This window comes from Sus scrofa, chromosome 1, assembly GCF_000003025.6.
Source record: "Sus scrofa isolate TJ Tabasco breed Duroc chromosome 1, Sscrofa11.1, whole genome shotgun sequence".
NCBI lineage: Eukaryota > Metazoa > Chordata > Mammalia > Artiodactyla > Suidae > Sus > Sus scrofa.
In genome coordinates this window covers 254,077,938-254,096,083 of record NC_010443.5, presented here as the reverse complement: position 1 = coordinate 254,096,083, position 18,146 = coordinate 254,077,938, and the positions used below count along the sequence as shown (strand labels likewise).

General features: G+C 45.5%; 1 protein-coding gene across 1 annotated transcript in view; it reads right to left on the bottom strand.

Annotated features, from left to right (window-relative positions):
- The window catches only part of RGS3 (regulator of G protein signaling 3), a 133,188-nt gene extending 115,722 nt beyond the window's left edge, over nt 1–17,466 (bottom strand). Inside the window, 1 exon segment of the mRNA XM_003480580.4 lies at nt 17,249–17,466. Coding sequence (XP_003480628.4) covers nt 17,249–17,327 — 79 coding nt within the window. The 5' untranslated portion in view covers nt 17,328–17,466.

The following is an 18,146-nucleotide window of genomic DNA, read 5'->3' as shown; positions in this document are numbered from 1 at the left end:
TGTCTGATGATAGTTTAAAAATCAGCATCTCAAGCCCTAGCTCAGGAATACTGAATTCAGGTCTATAGCTTAACAAGATGCCCAGGGAGTTGCATGTCCATGAAAGGTCGACGAGCCCTGGACTAGCGGACGCTGAAGAGCTTCTGAACATGTTTCTAAGCTTGGAGAAGGCCCTCTTAAACAAGATACAGGAGTTCCTGTCATGGCTCAGTGGTTAATGAACCCAACTAGCATCCATGAGGACAAGGGTTCGATCCCTGGCCTCACCCAGTGAGTTAAGGATCCAGCATTGACGTGAGCTGTGGTGTAGGTCACAGACATGATGGCTCAGGTCCCGAGTTGCTGTGGCTGTGTTGTAGGCCGGCAGCTATAGCTCCAATTTGACCCCTAGCCTGGGAACCTCCGTATGACACTGGCGTGGCCCTAAAAGACAAAAAAATAAAATAAAATAAAATAAAAAAATAAACAAGACACAAAATGCAGAGGGACAGGGAAAAGATAGATAAATCTGACTCCATAAGACTTTATAAATATCTCATAATTAAACATATCTTAAAAAGTTATGAAACAACACAATAGAAAAGCACAAAGGAATTGGAAAATCAGAAATGATAAAATGGCCAATAACCACAAAAAAAGATATTCAACCTGATAGAGATCTGAGACACGCAAATTAATAGTAAAATAGCAGAGTTCTAGTCATGGCTCAGTGGTTAACAAATCCAACTAGGAACCATGAGGTTGCGGGTTCAATCCCTGGCCTTGCTCAGTGGGCTAAGGATCCGGCATTGCCGTGAGCTGTGGTGTAAGTGGCAGACACGGCTCGGATCCCACACTGCTGTGGCTCTGGCGTGGAACAGCAGCTGCAGTTCCATTTCTACCCCTAGCCTGGGAACCTCCATATGCTGCTAAGCGGCCCTAGAAAAGGCAAAAAAAAAAAAAGTAAAATAACATCTCCAATCTGATTGGCAGATAATCTAAAAGATGGTAATGTCAAATGTTGGTAAAGATACAGGAAAATAGATACACTCACACCCTGTTGGAGGAAGTGTACAGGGAGGGTCATTTCTGGCAATATCTATTAAATTTAAATGTTCTTATCCTTCAACCTAACAATTATACTTCCAGGTAACTGTCACAGATAAAAAAACTCAGGTGTGCACAAAGGCAGGAACTATAGCATTGTAAAAAAAAAAAAAATTGGAAATACCTGAAAAATTCATCAATATGGAAATGATCAAATGAACCACCTGCAGCTGTGTTGTGGAATACTACGGTCTGATTTATTTATTTATTTATTTAGCTATTTTAGGGCCGCACCCTAAAATAGAGGCATATAGAGGTTCCCGAGCCAGGAGTCGAATCAGAGCCATAGCGGCTGGCCTACACCATAGCCACAGCAATGCAGGATCCGAGCCACATCTGCAACCTACACCACAGCCCACAGCAATGCCAGATCCTCCACCCACTGAGCAAGGCCAGAGATTGAACCCACACCCTCATGGATCCTAGTTGGTTACACTAACTGCTGAACCACGAAGGGAACTTCCAGTATGGGCCAATTTAAAGAATGGAGGAGCACTGGATGTCCTGGATTGGAAACATTACCAAGATGGGTTTTTAAGCAGAACAAGCAAATACAGAGCAACACGTATGGTATGTATTTCTCTCTCGGTGTGTATGTGTGTGTTCTGAAAGGAAGTCAAATTAAAAACAGTGATCTCCTCTAGGGAAAAGACTGGGAGTTAGAGTGAGGAAAGTCAAGAGGAATTTCGATCTATCACTGTTGTAGTTGCTGTAACTATACCAATATATCTATGACCTATAGCACTTCTATAATTAAAAATAAAGAGGTGGCGTTCCCCCTGTGGCACAGTGGACTAAGGACCTGGGGTTGTCTCTGCAGCGGCTCAGATCACTGCTGAGGCACAGGTTCAATCCTCAGCCCAGAACCCTAGTTTTACGAATCCAGCGTTGCTACAACTGTGGTGTAGGTCACAGCTGCAGATCGGATTCAGTCGCTGGCCTGGGAACTTCTATATGCCATGGGTGCAGCCAAAAAAAAAAAAAAAAAAAAAAAAAATATATATATATATATATATATATATGTATAAAGAAGAAAGAAAGAAAGAAGGGAAGGGAAAGAAAAGGGAAGGAAGAGCAAAAAGGAGGAAGCAACAAAGAGGGGGGAGGGGAAAATATGAAAATAATCAGAGGACCAGGGCTGGAAAACAGGTGAAGAATAAGGAGCTGGACAAGGTTTTTCCCCTGGCTTTTCCATTTTTTTTTTTAATTTTTTCTCTTTTCTAGGGCCGCATCCGAGGCATATGGAGGTTCCCAGGCTAGGGGTCTAGTCAGAGCTGTAGCAGCTGGCCTATGACACAGCCACAGCCACTGCCACACGGGATCTGAGCTGCGTCTGCGACCTATACCACAGCTCACGGCAACACCAGAGCCTTAACCCACTGAGCGAGGCCAGGGATCAAACCCGCAACCTCATGGTTCCTAATAAGATTCATTAACTACTAAGCCACAATGGGAACTCCTCCAATTTTTATTTTTTAAAAGAAGACAATATAAAACAAAATGCACAGGTCATCCTCACAGACACCCAGTGGCCCTCCAGCATGCGTATAGGAGAGAGACCACATTCCTCTCCCCCAAAGACATGTGGGAAACTCTTCTCTCAGTCAAACAGACTCCTCCTAGAACCTCAAGGAGCTGCTGGACTCCGTCTACCCAGGGGTCATACACTGGGGAGCCAAGGTGGGGAGGGGAGGGCTTCCCAGCCTGCAGCAAACTAGCACATCAAGCAGAAAGCCCTGCGTCTGCTCCATCCGTGACAACCCTATCTAGCAGTTCTCTGCCTCTGCTTGGTTACCTCCAGTGATAGGTTGCTCACTTCCTGTAGTGAGAGCCCTTTCCCTTTTGAGATAGCTCTGACTGTCCAGTGCTCCATCTTCATTGAGCCAAAAGGGGTCTCTCTGTAACTTGCATTGACTAGACCTCCCTCTGCAGTCTCTGGGCTCTTTCCTTTAGACCAATCTAAAGTCCTTCTCCCATTCCCCATGGCACAGTGAGTTATCCCTCATCGCCCCAACTGTTGCCTCTGCACATGTCCCATGAAACTGAGCTGATGGTTAGGGCATGTGCTTTGTTGCTGCCTAGAGGATGGGCAGGCAGAGAAAAGAACAGAGGGACCAGAAAGGAGGGAAATTCCACATCTCATAGCTTTGCACTAGTCCACCAACCACTCTGACCTTGCCCTCATGTTTTGGGATGTTTAGATGTTCTGTGTGAATCGTTCTACATGTAGATGGGGTTTTGTTTGTTTGTTTTAACATGTTTGTGGGAGAAGGTGAGTGGCACATCTTACTCCTCTGCCATCTTGATCCCACCCTCCCCCTTTGAGGTGTTTAAACTATAGCCTCAAGCAATTCAGGCTCCAGCAAACCATGGTCCAGCTCTTCACCCATCAGAAATCCCTGCTGCTCTCCTGCCCAGGACACTGATCCCAGAAGCCCGGGAGGCCTGTTCCAGTTGCAGCCCTGACTACCCTCCTCTCTCTCCAACCACAATGTCCACAGCTGTGCGCTAGAGCTAATAATAGGGATTGTCGCACTCTCTGAGCTGTGTGGGGATCAGATAACGCTGGAGGGCGAGGAGGTCCTTGGATGAAAGGCACCAGGAGAATCTATGGTATTATTAGCTCAAGGTCTGAGCATTTACCACTTCGGGGCTCCCTTGAGCTGAAAAACCTCAACCGTCCTACAAGAGCTGTTCCCAACTGAGTGTGGAGTGGGAGAGGGAGGTCAGAAACAGACAAACAGGGCCAGCAGCCATGGGCTGGATCTCATCAATCCAAAGGCATCTATGCTTAACTTTTTTTTTTTTTTTTTTTTTGGAAACTATTACCAGTGCAAAGCCAGCTCAAGCCCAAAACACGTCTGGTTTTCCACAGCGTGGGAACCGCTATGCTGCCCAGCACCTCACACCTTCCAACGCCTCTTTTCCAGAAATCAGAACGGAGAAATGTCCCAACACAAATGGTCACTAATTCCATTTCACAAACATCTGCTGGGTACCTGCCCGAAGGCCTGAGTGAGGAAGCACAGATCCGAATGCTGCCTGCCGTCAGGGAACTCACTGCCTGGTGGCTAAGTCAGGGGCCTGGGCAAGGCCAAGAGCTGGAGCAGAGGCCAGGCCTGGGATGAAGACTGACTGGGAAATCAGAGCAGTCTGTGCAGCTCCACACAGCTGCTTCTTCCAGGCTCTGCCACGCGTGTCTCCTTGGGGAGGGACCAGGCGCCTAGACCCTGTTATGGCAGAGAAACTAAAGCCAGCAGACCAGGCTCCAGGCCCCCGGTGCGGAGCACACCTTACCCCAGGTCACAGATGAGGGAAGGCAAGATGGAGAATGGGACCCTTCCTTCGGCCATGCCTGTCGCCTCTGTCCTCGCCCCTAGCCCACTCCATCAGATGTCTGAGGCTTGAAATCACCTGGCCCAACTTCCCCATTTGTTAGCTGGAAGAGTCATGCCCAGAGATGGAAGATGACTTGTCCCGGGCCCACAGTGACCAGGGTAGGCCGAGCCAGAACTGGAGGCCAGAACTCTTCCCTGTGCACTGAACCAGTTTTCTAAAATACTCACAGCCCTCTGCTGTGCACCACTGCATCAGCCAAAGCAGCCACAGGGTCCAGAAGCAGAGAGCCGTCAGGCCCAGGAAAAGGGTTGTCCTTTGCTTAGAAGCCAAGAAGAAGACAAGAAAGGGCAGGCTCCAAGAAATGCCTCCAAATCTAGAGAAGTGAGCCATCAGAAGGAGGGAAGTCACGCTCAATGCCTGGGGCCTTCAGCTGCTCTCAGCTAATCAAGCCCCTCACAAGCCCCCCAGATCTCTGGTCTTGACAACAACCCCACTTTCTCCCCAAGCTCAGGGTGTGGCCTGAGAGCCCAGCAAGTTCAGATTAGAGGGCCTGAAGTCATCCTCGTCGGCGTAATCAGGGGCCCTGGAGAAGGCACAGCCCCAGTTGCCATGGGGCTACATCTGGACACCAACTCTGTGTGCACAGGGTGGTGGTTGACGGGTGCCCAGAGAGGCTGCAGAAGTGCACCAGGGAGCAGGGGCCCAGAGGTAAAGGGAGAACAGATGGGCCCCATATGGCAGGAAAAATACTGGATGAGAATGAGCATCAGAAAGAGCAGGGGAGGCAGCGAAATCACATTCTGCTGGGCACAGGACTCACTGGACATTGTGGGGAAGAGTATGGAAGCTGGCTAAAGAAATTCAATCTGGCTGACCTCACTAAATAGAGGGCCACAGGAAGATGGACTCTGACTCTCAGGATGCAGGAAGAGACATACTCAGAAGACAAAGCAAGATAGGGGCTGCCCACCACTGCTGGGCTCAGGGGTCAGTGGAAGTGTGTCCTAGAAGGAGCTCATGCCACCCTGGGCTGTGCAGAGAATACATCTCTGAGGGACTTTCCTGGCCAGCATGGAGCAGGAGTCATCCCGAGACTCCATTCGCCCCCAGAGCATTTTCCTGTTTGAGAACTGTCATGTGTGGACAGCCGCAGGAAGGAGGATGGAAACAGGATAAATATACAAAGGAAGTGGGGTCTACGCAGAGCCTAGTCAGCCGCTAAGACTCAGCAAGGTTGTGCCCTGTTTATGGATTTCACCTTCTGCCCTCTAAGGGAGAAATGGTAGCTGCAGTGGTGCCGGGGAACTGGAGCCACACAGCTCTTAGGATGGAGCCCTACAGAATTTCAAGGGCTTTGTTCTGAGGAGGGACAATCTTGAGTTCCACTTGGAGAAGCAGCCCTGGCTTTTGATGGTACCTGCCGGCTGAACAAAAGTGAGCAGGGGGCTGCTGTGGTAGAATAAACCTCATGATGGGTCGATTCAATCCCTCTCATTTGACTCTCTGCTTCCTGTGAAACCTGATATTACAGTGGCTTCTCAAGCTTTTGGCTTTTCCTTCCAGGAGTTGATTGCACTGGCCAGCATACATCTTTTCTGCAACCTCCCTGGGAGACCCTGAGCAAAAACCAACTAGCTAAGCCATCCCCAACTCCAAACTCACAGAAACAGTGAGGTAGAAATGTTTGGTTTTTTTAAGCCAACCCATATTGGAATCACCTGTTATGAAGCAGTAGATAACTAATTAATATATACCTACATTGCCCCCACAGTTGGGTGACATAAATCTGATCTCAATTCTGAAGCAATTTTTCAAATTTAAAAATTGTTAAGAAAACACAGTTCTAAGACAAATCAGTATTGTGTGACTAAGGACAAAGAAGACTTCCAGTTTTCCAAGTCCTTGATTTTCTTTTCTTTTCTTTTTTTCTTTTTACAACCACACCTACAGCATATGGAAGTTCCAAGGCCAGAGGTCGAACTGGAGCCACAGCTCAGGCCTACACCACAGCCACAGAAACACCAGATACGAGCCATATCTGTGACCTACACTGCAGCTTGTGGCAATGCTGGATCCTTCACCCACTGAGCGAGGCCAGGAATCAAATCCGCATCCTCACAGAGACATTTCAGGTCCTTAGCCCGCTGAGCCACAACGGGAACTCCTAGGTCCTTGATTTTCATAATAAAGAATTCTGATATATTTAAACTATACTCATTACTACCAAATTGCAAAATCTGGAAAGGTCCCACATTAACCCAAAGATAGCCTAGCACATGCATGAAAATGCTTCATCTGCAGAGCATATGGTTTTCCTTTACACACATTTGTGGTACGATACTATAACATATAGAAAATTCACACTATCCTCCCCTCCCAATTCTCTTTTGGATTTATTATAATAACTTTAATCACATCTATAAAGTTATATGTTTAATTCCAAAATTGTCAGTTTTATCACATTTTATAACTTACTCAGCACCCTTACTTATTTCATATTACAGACTTCTCCAAAGTTTAGCGTGTTATTTTATACTGATTAGCACCCGTTATGTGCTTGCTGCTAGCTTTGAGGCATACAATAGAGTCAATCATTTTTTTCATTATGCTTTACATTTGCATTATTTTTCACTATCAAATGAAGTTTTCCAGCAAAGCAAGTTTACTATGGAAAACACAAGAGAGGAAGCATGGAACTCTAAGCAAAGTGTGGGTTTTGGAATCAGTAAGACCTGCTTTGGATCCTGGTTCTACCACTGATGATCCTTAATCACTACATCTTCAGTTTCCTCATTTGTATAATGCAAAGAATAATAATAATACAGCTCTCACAGAGCTGTTGTGAAAATGGGAACTAATATATGTGAAGCACCTGGCAAACAGAAGGCACGCCCACTGAAATAGCAAAAGGAAGGCAGGAAAGAAGGAAAAGAAAGAACAAGTCAGAAAAATTAGAAAACATATGTAGGGGACTTCTATTCCTGGGATGACAGACTCACTGAGGAAATCTAGAAAAGCTGGACAAAATATTTGAAGGCAGCTTCTTGGAGCTTTAACAAGATAGGAACTATGAAGCACGATCTGAGGGGATAGAGGACCGAGGAATTAAATTTAATGTTTCCCTGAACTAATTTTCTCCTGGGGGTATTTTCAAATTCCAAAGATAACACAGTCTGAGAGTCTGAGCAGAGTTTCCGGTTGCTTCTTGAGGCTGGAGGAACAGCAACCGGAACAGCAACAGCAACAGTGGGGTCCTTCTGAGCCCCTACCTCTTGGGTTGGAGCCCAAAGGGTTGCTCCTTAGCAACAGAACAAACCATGATCAGACACAGTTCCTCAGGGGATTCAACTCAATCTCTATCCCTAACACTGAATGAAAATTATTCCAGATCACTAGTGACCTCAAGCACCCATCAGAAGCACATAAAGCTCTTATTGAAGAAAATAGCATCCCAGGTCTGCATTAAGAAGGAAAAAAAAGCAACGGTGTGTCTGCTATTTGTAATAGACATAGTACACCTAAAACATAAAGAAAAAGAAAGATTGAAAAAAATAAGATGGAAAAAGATATGCCAAGCAATTATTAACCAAAAGGAGCCGGAGCATCTATGTTAATTTCTGGAAAAATAGACTTATCTGCACTAGAAATAAAAAGAAGACTTGGAGTTGCCGTTGTGGCGCAGTGGTTAACAAATCCGACTAGGAACCATGAGGTTGTGGGTTTGATCCCTGCCCTTGCTCAGTGGGTTAAGGATCCAGCGTTGCCCTGAGCTGTGGTGTAGGTTGAAGACGCAGCTCGGATCCTGTGTTGCTGTAGCTCTGGCATAGGCCAGTGGCTACAGCTCCAATTAGACCCCTAGCCTGGGAACCTCCATATGCCGTGAGAGCAGCCCAAGAAGTGGCAAAAAGACAAAAATAAATAAATAATTTAAAAAATTTTAAAAATAAAGGTTTAAAAAAAAAAAAGAAGACTTGAGGAATTTCCATTGTAGCCCAGTGGGTTAAGGATTTGGTCTTGGCACTGCAATGGCTTGGGTCCCACCCCCTCACCTGCAAATAAAGTCTTTATAACAATAAAAGATTACTTCAAAATAATAACAGTCTCAGCTCACCAGAGAGATAATAATTCTAAATATGCATGCTCTTAATATTGCTTCAAAATATATAAAAGACTGCGTTGCTGTGGCTCTGGCGTAGGCTGGTGGCTATAGCTCCGATTGGACCCCTAGCCTGGGAACCTCCATATGCCGCGGGAGCGGCCCAAAGAAATAGCAAAAAGACAAAAAAAAAAAAAAAAAAAAAAAGTATATAAAAGAAAAACTGAGTGAACCTTAATGAGAAATAGATAAATTTATAGTCACAGTAGGAATTTTAACATACCTCTCTCAGTAACTGATAGAACACACGAGGTAGGGACTCAGCAAGGATATAGAATATTTGAACAACCTAAGTAAACAAACTTGACCTAAACCTGACATGTATCAAGAACACTACACACAACTACTGCAAACCTTTTCAACCACACACAGAACATTTATAAAAACAGTATATGACAAGCCACCAAAGGGCTGAAAAGATGTAGAACAGGTTCTCTGACCAAAACGTAAAATAAATTTTTAAAAATTACTAAAATCCCCAACATTTGGAGGTTAAGAAATACACTTCCAAATAACTTATGGATTCAAGAAGAAATGACTACGAAATTTAGAAAATATTTTGAACCGGGAGTTCTCATTGTGGCTCAGTGGAAACGAATCCAACTAGTATCCATGAGGACGAGGGTTCGATCCCTGGCCTCAGTCAGTGGGTTAAGGATCCAGCATTGCCATGAGCTGTAGTGTACATCATAGACATAGCTCGGATCCCGCATTGCTGTGGTGTAGGCCAGCAGCTGTAGCTCCAATTTGCTTCCTACCCTGGGAATTTCCATATGCCGCAGGTGTGGCCCTAAAAAGAAAAAGGAAAGAAAATATTTTGAACTGAATGATAAAGAAAAAAACTACATACCAAACCTAAGACTTCTTGACCCCAATAAATGTTACACAGTGTTTGCTCTGTGACAATAAATCAGTGAACTACCCATCATTTGGGGGGACACTTCTCTATATGTGTGTTATATTTCATAATAAAACTTTTTTTTCAAAACAATATCAAGTGCAGAATTGGAAAAGAAAGCAAAGGGCTCTCAACAGGCCAGGAACTTTGAGAATTTCTGAACACCCCCAAGCAATGGACTCCAAATGACAGCAAAGCCAGTAAATGCGGAGGACCCTGATCAGCAAAAGATGAGCTCCTGAGAAATGGTTGGATGGGTTTCCCAGCCAGGCCCAGGGAATGTCCTAGCCTCAGAGCAGCTGGGTAAGCCAGGGGCAGCTGGCAGGGACATGTCACAGGCCTCCAGCTTAGGGCCTGACTTCACATATGCCTGGCATTTCTTCCCAAGCTTCATTCTCACTGCAGAAAATAGACTTTTTTTTCTCTCTGTGGCTTCTAATGAGAGACAGAGAAAGGAGAAGGATGGGTCCCAGCTAACACTATACTATCACAACAAACATAGAAAAACAAAGAAAATGCCGAGCACATTGATGACAAGACTTAGTCTACTCTGCCTTCGCAACCACATCTTCCCACCTTCCCTCCAGCAAAGCAAAGATCCCAGGCCCTTTCTCTAGAGCTTACACACAGAGCCGCTACCCACAGCTTTCATCTTGCAGGTTCACTTGGGGATAATAGTTCTAAAGAGAGTTGGGTTGTATCACCCAATGTTCACAGCCACCTGTCCAGCCTGCCTATCACCTCCTGGTGCAGACACCCTGAAGGAAAGGCAACTTGTTCTCTCCCATGACCACTCACCACGTTCAGGCCCTGGACCAAATCCCAGGTAGATTAATAATCTTGCTTCATGCAAGGTAATAAGTTGGTATTCTTTGGAGTTCCAGTTGTGGCTCAGCAGAAATGAATCTTATTAGCATCCATGAGGACGCAGGTTCGGTCCTTGGCCTTGCTCAGTGGGTTAAGGATCCAGCATTGCCATGAGCTGTGGTGTAGGCCAGCAGCCACAGCTCCACTTTGACCCTTAGCCTGGAAAGCTCCATATGCCACCCGTGTGGCCCTAAAAAACAACAATGACAACAAAAATAAGTTGATATTCTTTCAGAAAGTAGTCTTTTTCTCTTTCTTTTCCTTCCCTTTTCTTTTTTTTTTTTTTTTGTCATTTTTGGGGCTGCACCCATAGCATATGGAGGTTCCCAGGCTAAGGGATCAAATTGGAGCTGCAGCTATAGCCTACACCACAGCCATAGCAATGCCAGATCCTTAACCCACCAAGTGAGGCCAGAGATCAAACCAGCATCCTCATGGATACCAGTTGGGTTCGTAACCTACTGAGCCACAATGGGAACTCCCAAGAAGACATTCTTTAAACATTTATCAAACATGTTGTGAACTTGGGTTTATATTTTCTATACAAAATATTTTGCCTAAAATTCATATGGAAACTCAAGGAACCGAAGACAGACAAAACAATCTTGAAAAAGAAGAACAAAATTTGCGGGGAGCCAAGAAGATACAAGAAGCCAAGGAAGGGAGCTTGCCTGAACGGTGCAATTCCGAGGGCAGGCTCCTATCAGGAAAAGGGGCCTGTCTGAACAGTACAATTCCGAGGGCAGCTGCCTAAACAAGGGGATGCCTGCCTGTACGGCACAATTCCGAGGACAGGCCTCAGAAGACAATAAGGCTCGCCCGCTGACATAGGTGGAAAACTAAATTTCCCAGGAAATAATTTCCATTTTGTGTTGCTGAGTGGGGATTGGTCCATGGATAACTTAGTCTTTTCTGTTATTCACTTGTTATTCAGTTTTCCTCAGTCTTTCCTGATTATTTACTTATTATTCTTATTTTCCATTCTTATTTTCCCGTGGTGATTTGTGATTTAACAAAATTACAACAATAATATAATAAGAATTTCATCCTAAAGGACTTTCCCCTATTTAAATCCAACTTAATTAAAACATAGTGTTTATCTACTAACTAGTTATATTGTAAACTTTAGAGTTAGGATTTTAATGAGGTTTATAGAAGTTAGACATATATTATTCTTGACCAAAAGACACCTAGCTATGAATTATAAAAGCTTTTAAGTGATAGCTAGTTAAGTTGGTTTATATTTTCTTACACTGTCTCCCTGCCATAACGCTTTAAAGATAAGCACCAGTCTAAAAACAAGATTTGTAAATGCCAAATTCTTGTGTCTGTGACCTCTTCAACTTGTGGAGACTTGCTGGCCATGGGATAATTTGTAGAGTCTCCTCCTTTCCACATGATGTATTGTACCTAATTGCCCTTAAATTGTACTCACTAAATTTAGTTAAAACAAAGATCTTAGAACTTGATGTTTAGCTGCTGTACCATGTAAAAGTTAACCAATGTACTTTTAACATTATGATGTAATCTGTAGTAAAAAAAAAAAAAACTGTCTATATGATCAACCACCTATGCCAATAAAATCTGAGCAGTCCAGCGCCCTGAAAGAAGGGACAAAGAGGCTGTCTCCGTTGCAAAAGCCGACGTCCGTCCATCTTCTTCGGCAAAGTATACACTCCCTGGCCGCCAGAGCTGGCCTCCGGCAAAAATTGAAGGATTCACACTTTCCAATTCCAAAACTACTACAAAGGAACAGTAATCAAGATAGTATTATATTGGAATAAGGACAGACAACTAGATCAATGGACTAGAATTAAATGTCCAGAAAGAAACTCATATAGGTACAGTTAATTTCAACATGTGTGCCAAGACCATCCAATGACAACATAACAGTATTTTTAACAAATGGTGCCAGGACAACTAGCTACCATATACACAAGAATGAAGTGAGGATCCTTTCCTCATACCATATACAGAAAGTAACTCAAAATATTTTTTTAAAATATGTTTTTTAATTCAAAGATCTAACAGTCAAAACTATAAAACTCCTCGATGAAAGCATAGAGGTAAATCTCTGCAATCTTGAATCTGACAATAGATGCTGAGATTTGACAACAAAAGCACTGGCCAACAAAATTCAAAATAGATAAACTGGACTTCATCAAAATGAAAAATATTTGTGCTTCAAAGAACACTATCAAGAAAGTGGATCAAGGAGTTCTGTGTGGTTTAGTGCGTTAAGAACCCAGCATAATGTCTGTGAGAATGCAGGTTCAATCCCTCGCCTCATTCAGTGAGTTAAGGATCTGGTGTTGTAGGCCAGCAGCTGCAGCTCCAATTCAACCCCTAGCCATGGAACGTGCATATGCTGTGGGTGTGACTGTAAAAAAAATAAAAAAATAAATAAATAAATAAATAAAAAAAAGAAGAAGAAGAGGAAAAAAGAGAAAGAGAAGGAGAAGAATAAGAAGAAAGATAAGAAAGTAGATCAAGGAGTTTCCATAGCGGCACAGCAGAAACAAATCTGACTAGGAACCATGAGCTTGCAGGTTTGATCCCTGGCCTTGTTCAGTGGGTTAAGGATCTGGCACTGTTGCAAGTTGTGGTGTTGGTCACAGATGCAACTCAGATCCAGCGATCCAGCGTGGCTGTGGTGTAGGCCAGTAGCTGCAGCTCCAATTCAACCCCCTAGCCATGGAATTTGCATATGCTGTGGGTGTAGCTGTAAAAAAAAAAAAAAGAAAAGAAAAGAAAGAAAGAAGAAAAGGAAAAAAGAGAAAGAAAGAGAAGAAGAAGAAGAAAGATAAGAAAGTAGATCAAGGAGTTCCCATAGTGGCACAGCAGAAATGAACCATGAGCTTGAAGGTTCGATCCCTGGCCTTGCTCAGGGGGTTAAGGATCTGGTGTTGCCGTGAGCTGTGGTATAGGTTGCAGACCAGGCTCAGATCCTGCATTGCTATGACTGTGGTGTAGGCCAGCAGCTATAGCTCTGATTTGATCCCTAGCCTGGGAACCTCCATATGCCACGAGTGTGGCCCTAAAAAGACAAAAAAGAAAAAAAAACAAAAACTGCAGATTAAGAGAAAATATTTGTAAACACTATCTTATAAGGGACTAGTATCTAGCACAAATAAAGATCTCTTACAACTCAACAATAAAAAGACATTTGGCCTTGAAATTCGCTATTTTAATTTAAAATTTTTTAATTTTTAAATTAAATGGGCAAAGAATCTGAATAAACTTTTCTCCAAAGAAGATATACAAAGAGCCAATGAGCACATGAAAAGATGCTCCATGGCACTGGTCATCAGGGAAATACAAATTAAAACCACAATGAGATACCACTTCACACCTACAAGGATGGCTAGACAGAATCAAAAGTCAGATAATAGCAAGCGTAGGTGAGGCTGTGGAGAAATCAAAACCCTCATGCCTTCCTGCTGGACATGTAAAACGGTACAACCACTCTGGAAAAGGGTTTGGTAGTTCTCAAACAATCTAACACAGAGTTACTTTTTGACTTAGCAATTCTACTCCTAGGTACACACCCAAGAAAACTGAAAACATTTGTTCACACAAACACTCGTGCATGAATGTTCACAGCAAAGCAATATTCATAACAGCCAAAATATGGAAACAATCCAGATATCCATCAACGAATGCATAAACAATATGTGGCATATCCACACAATGGACTACTACTCAGCCCTCAAATGAATAAAGTACTGATACAGGCTACCACATGAGTGAACCTTGAAAATATACTAAGTGAAAGAAGCCAGTCACAAAAGACCACACACTATACAATTCTATTTATATGAAATGCCCAGAATAGGCAAATCTATAGAGACAGAAAGTAAATTAGTGATTGCTTAGAGCTGGGGGGTTGAAGGCACTGGGAATCAGGGGTATAGTATTTCTTTTTGAGATGATAAAAATGGTCTAAAATTGACTGTGGTAATGGTTACACAACTCTATGAATATGCTGAAAGCCATTTAATTATATATTTTAAATGAGTGAATTGTATATATGTGAATTATATCTCAATAAAGCTATTTTTAGTCAACAAATATACTGATAAAATTAAAATAGATAATCCTGAAAGAAAAAAAAAAAAAACTCATGTGCATCTACAATGGCTTCTTCAAATCATATCATTTCTTATGAATAAAAAGCCCTTTGGATTAGTTGCTCTGAGCTCCAGTTTACTTACTCCCCTCCCCTGAAACCAGGCCCCCTCCTCAGAAGGCAACTTAATTACAGCCAATTAACGTTACTTGATGTTGCCCCTTATTGGGGGACAAGGAGCTGTACTCATGCACATGAACACACACACGTACACAAATACAAAAACCACAACATATTCCATATAGTGTTCTCTCTGAAAGGAATTCTAATCCAAACAATTTTGTTTCTTTATCATTCCAGAGTTGCTGGAAATTTAGCTCCTTTTAACTGAGCTCAGGAAGCTGCCAGCCAGGCAGCAGCTTCATCTGGCTCTACCAGGACAAAGTCCATTGCTGAAGGCCAGGAACTACCTGCCATGCTGGGGAAAAAGCCAACAAATTGAAGAAAACTTAGCAAAACCCATCATTTTAAGGGAGTCCACACTGACTGTCAAAGCTGACTCTGAATCCTTAGCCTCCAAACCTAGCTGATGATCAAAATACTTCTTGACTTCTTAAAATTACTGACGCTCTGGCTTCAGCCCAGACCTGCTGAACTTGGATATCTGGGCAAAGATCCTAGGAATCTGTATTTTTAACAGGTTCTCCAGGTGTTTCTGATAATTAGCCAGGTTTGATAACCACCGATAAGACTCTTTAAGTACAAGCAGACCAGCAAAGATCGCTCAGTGCATGAAGATAATCAGCAGCTTGGAAAGGGACGATGGCCTTTGTCAAGGAAACAGACTTAATGCAAGAAACAGGAGAGAGCTCTTCCAGTGTTGGAGAAATCTGAGAGGAGCTGCATATATGCAGCAGGAGGCTCTCCACCCGACCAGGTCCCTGCCTGCCCGCTGCACACTCAGGTCACAGTCACTGGTGCAAGTGGCAACCTCCCCTAATACCCACCCAACCCCGCCCAGAGGCCATGGCTGGGCAGGGCATCCACTCCCTGCTGGGCTGGACCCCCCCCCCACATACACACACACACACACACACCCCAACTTCCCAGATCTGGCAGGGACATTACCTCAACAAAAGAATATGGACTGATACAAGGAAATAGTCACATCATACCAGTAAGGAAAAGAAATGGGTTACCAAACCGGATACACAATAGGATCCCAATATGGCTAAAATCAGGCACAGACAGACGCATAGAAATAAATCTGGAAGGATATAAATCATGCTAACAATGGCTTTCTCTGGGGAGTCAGATTACAGGTGATTTTCCGCTTTCTCCTTTTCACTAAGTTTTCAACAATGAATACATCTTACAGTGATAATAAGGAGGAAAAAACAAGGAAAAGGATTTTCTACTTTTTGATCAGCACACAGCTAAGGTAACACAGCCTCACAGCTCTCTGACACTCTTTCCTGACCACCCAACCAAATCAGACTATCCTGGCAACCTCCCCTATCTGGTAGAGTCTCAACATCCCTGTAGGGTTAATAGGAATTGCCTCCAAGGGTTGGAAGAATTAAATGAGATGATGCAGGGAAAGCCGTTGGCACAAAGCATGGCACATGATGAACGTGCAACAAAGAGTGGCTAATAATTACTCTGATTGTTATCCTCCCCCAACTGGACCCATGAATTCCAGGATGCCGGACCACAGGCCATTTCCAGGGGCCAAGCCACTGCTTTTCCATCCTTCCCCCGGCCCTAGAGAAGGCAGGTGGTGAAGAGCCAAGCGAGCCCACAGAGGTTAGCCTGAGAGTGGGAGAGCCAGAAGCCCTGGGAGGAAGTAACTCCTTAGGTGCTCTGTCTTTGAAATGTGGGCAAAGTCCACTTATGTTGCAATAACCGCTCCAACCTTCATAAAGAAAATTGTTTACAAGTTTGTGTGTCTGCTGGACATATCATTGCAGAAGGCTTGAGCCCAGGTACCAACTCAGCAACTGGCTCGATGGGAGACCTTCCTCTCTGGATCTCAAGCCTTCACAGAGGAAACATAACTTCCTCCCCCCAGGGAATTACAGAACCAGTGGGGAAACAAGAGCTGTAAGAAGCTGTATTCTAGGACCGGGCAGATTATCTTTACCATGGAGACGTGGAAGGCCAGGTTTGTCCACACCGCCGGGGCAGCTGCTGCCCAGCTGTTATTTGGGGGAACCTGTCCTGCTACCTAGGGGTTTGAAAGCAGGAGCCTACTGCCCACTTCTTTCCGCCTCAAGGCCCCAAGGCAGCCCTGTGACACTGCTGGAAGCCCAGCTACTCCCAGAGGAAAGAATCTCTTATCTCTGCTGTGGGTCAGGCATCCACTGAAGCCATCACACTGCAACCCCAAGGTGAGCCCACAGGAAGCCAAGGCCATCTGGGCTGACCCAGCACCTGTTCTGTCCCTGAGCCAAAGGAAAGAGGACCCAGGAGATCTCAAGAAGGAGCAACGAGGCCTTGATTTAATCCTGAGCTGCTTGTCAGTGGGAAACTCAGTGGTGGCAAACCCAGTCTCTGAAAGATTAAGTGGGGCATGATTATTCCAGCCAAGCCAGGCAGAACCAACTGCACTTGGCACCAGTGGCCAGGCAGCAGGTGGTGCCCCATGGCTTGCTGGGTCTGAGCCTGGCCATGAGCCCTTCCTGGGCGACTACGGGAGGAAGGGGCCAGAGCAGGTGACCCAAAACAGAAGGATGGCTGCTCCTTGCCTCCCCTGTCACCGTGAGGGTTGTCCTCTCTGCGCGCTGCCAGCAGAGTGAAGCAGCCCCTGGCGGCGGCCGCCGCGGGCACTTACCAAAAGTGCTGAGGTAGAAGGACAAGCCCGGGTGGGCGCGCCGGCTCCCGAGGGAGACGCGGTGCAGGGAGCGCTCCATGGCAATGGCCCCGGCTCAGGCTGGGCTGGGGCGCCTGTAACTTGAGGCGTCTGTGTTGCTCCCAGTAACCGAGGCAGCAGGTTCACCCGCCCCCGCCAGTGTCTCCGGCCGGCGGCGCGCGAGGCTGCTGCGAGCATTTGAACCGGCGGCCGCGCCAGGCCCTGATTGGCCCGCGCGGGTTTGAATGGGGAGATTTCCACCTGACCGAGCAGCCGCCGCCGCCACCGCCGCCGCCGCCGCCGCCGCCGCCGAGGGGAGGAGGCGCCTGCGACCCATCTGGAGGGGCAGCCACCGCGGCCAGGACGGCAGTCTTCCCCGAGAAGCCAGCAGGACAGGCGGCCCCACCAGATCTCGTGGCTCTGGGACCGCTCCGGGCTGCGAGTGCCAGTCCCATGCCAGGCCTGAGGCCCCTGGCGCGCCTACTCAATGGGCTTAGCCTGCTCGCCCAGCTCCCCCAAGCCAGCAATTAGCCATGTTTGCAACTTGCTTTGAAGCTCAGACCTGTAATCATGCGACCCAAGTAAGGGCAGAGGAGCACCCTTCTGGCCCAGTACTGTGGGTCTTGGAAAATGGCTCTCCACGCCCGGCTCACGCTCCCCCACCAGGCTGCAGGCCCTTCCCTAACCCTGGCCCCTCCATCTCTTTCTTGAGCCTTCTCTCAGATGAGCAGCCTGGCACAGGTCTAGACCAGAGCAGTTTCCTCCAGCAGCCTCTTGGCCCCGCCATCTGCAGCCGGTCCTGGGAAACAGGAGGACAGGCCCCCAGCATCTGAGGGGACAAAAATGCACAACACAGTATGTGGTGGATAGGCGCTTTCAC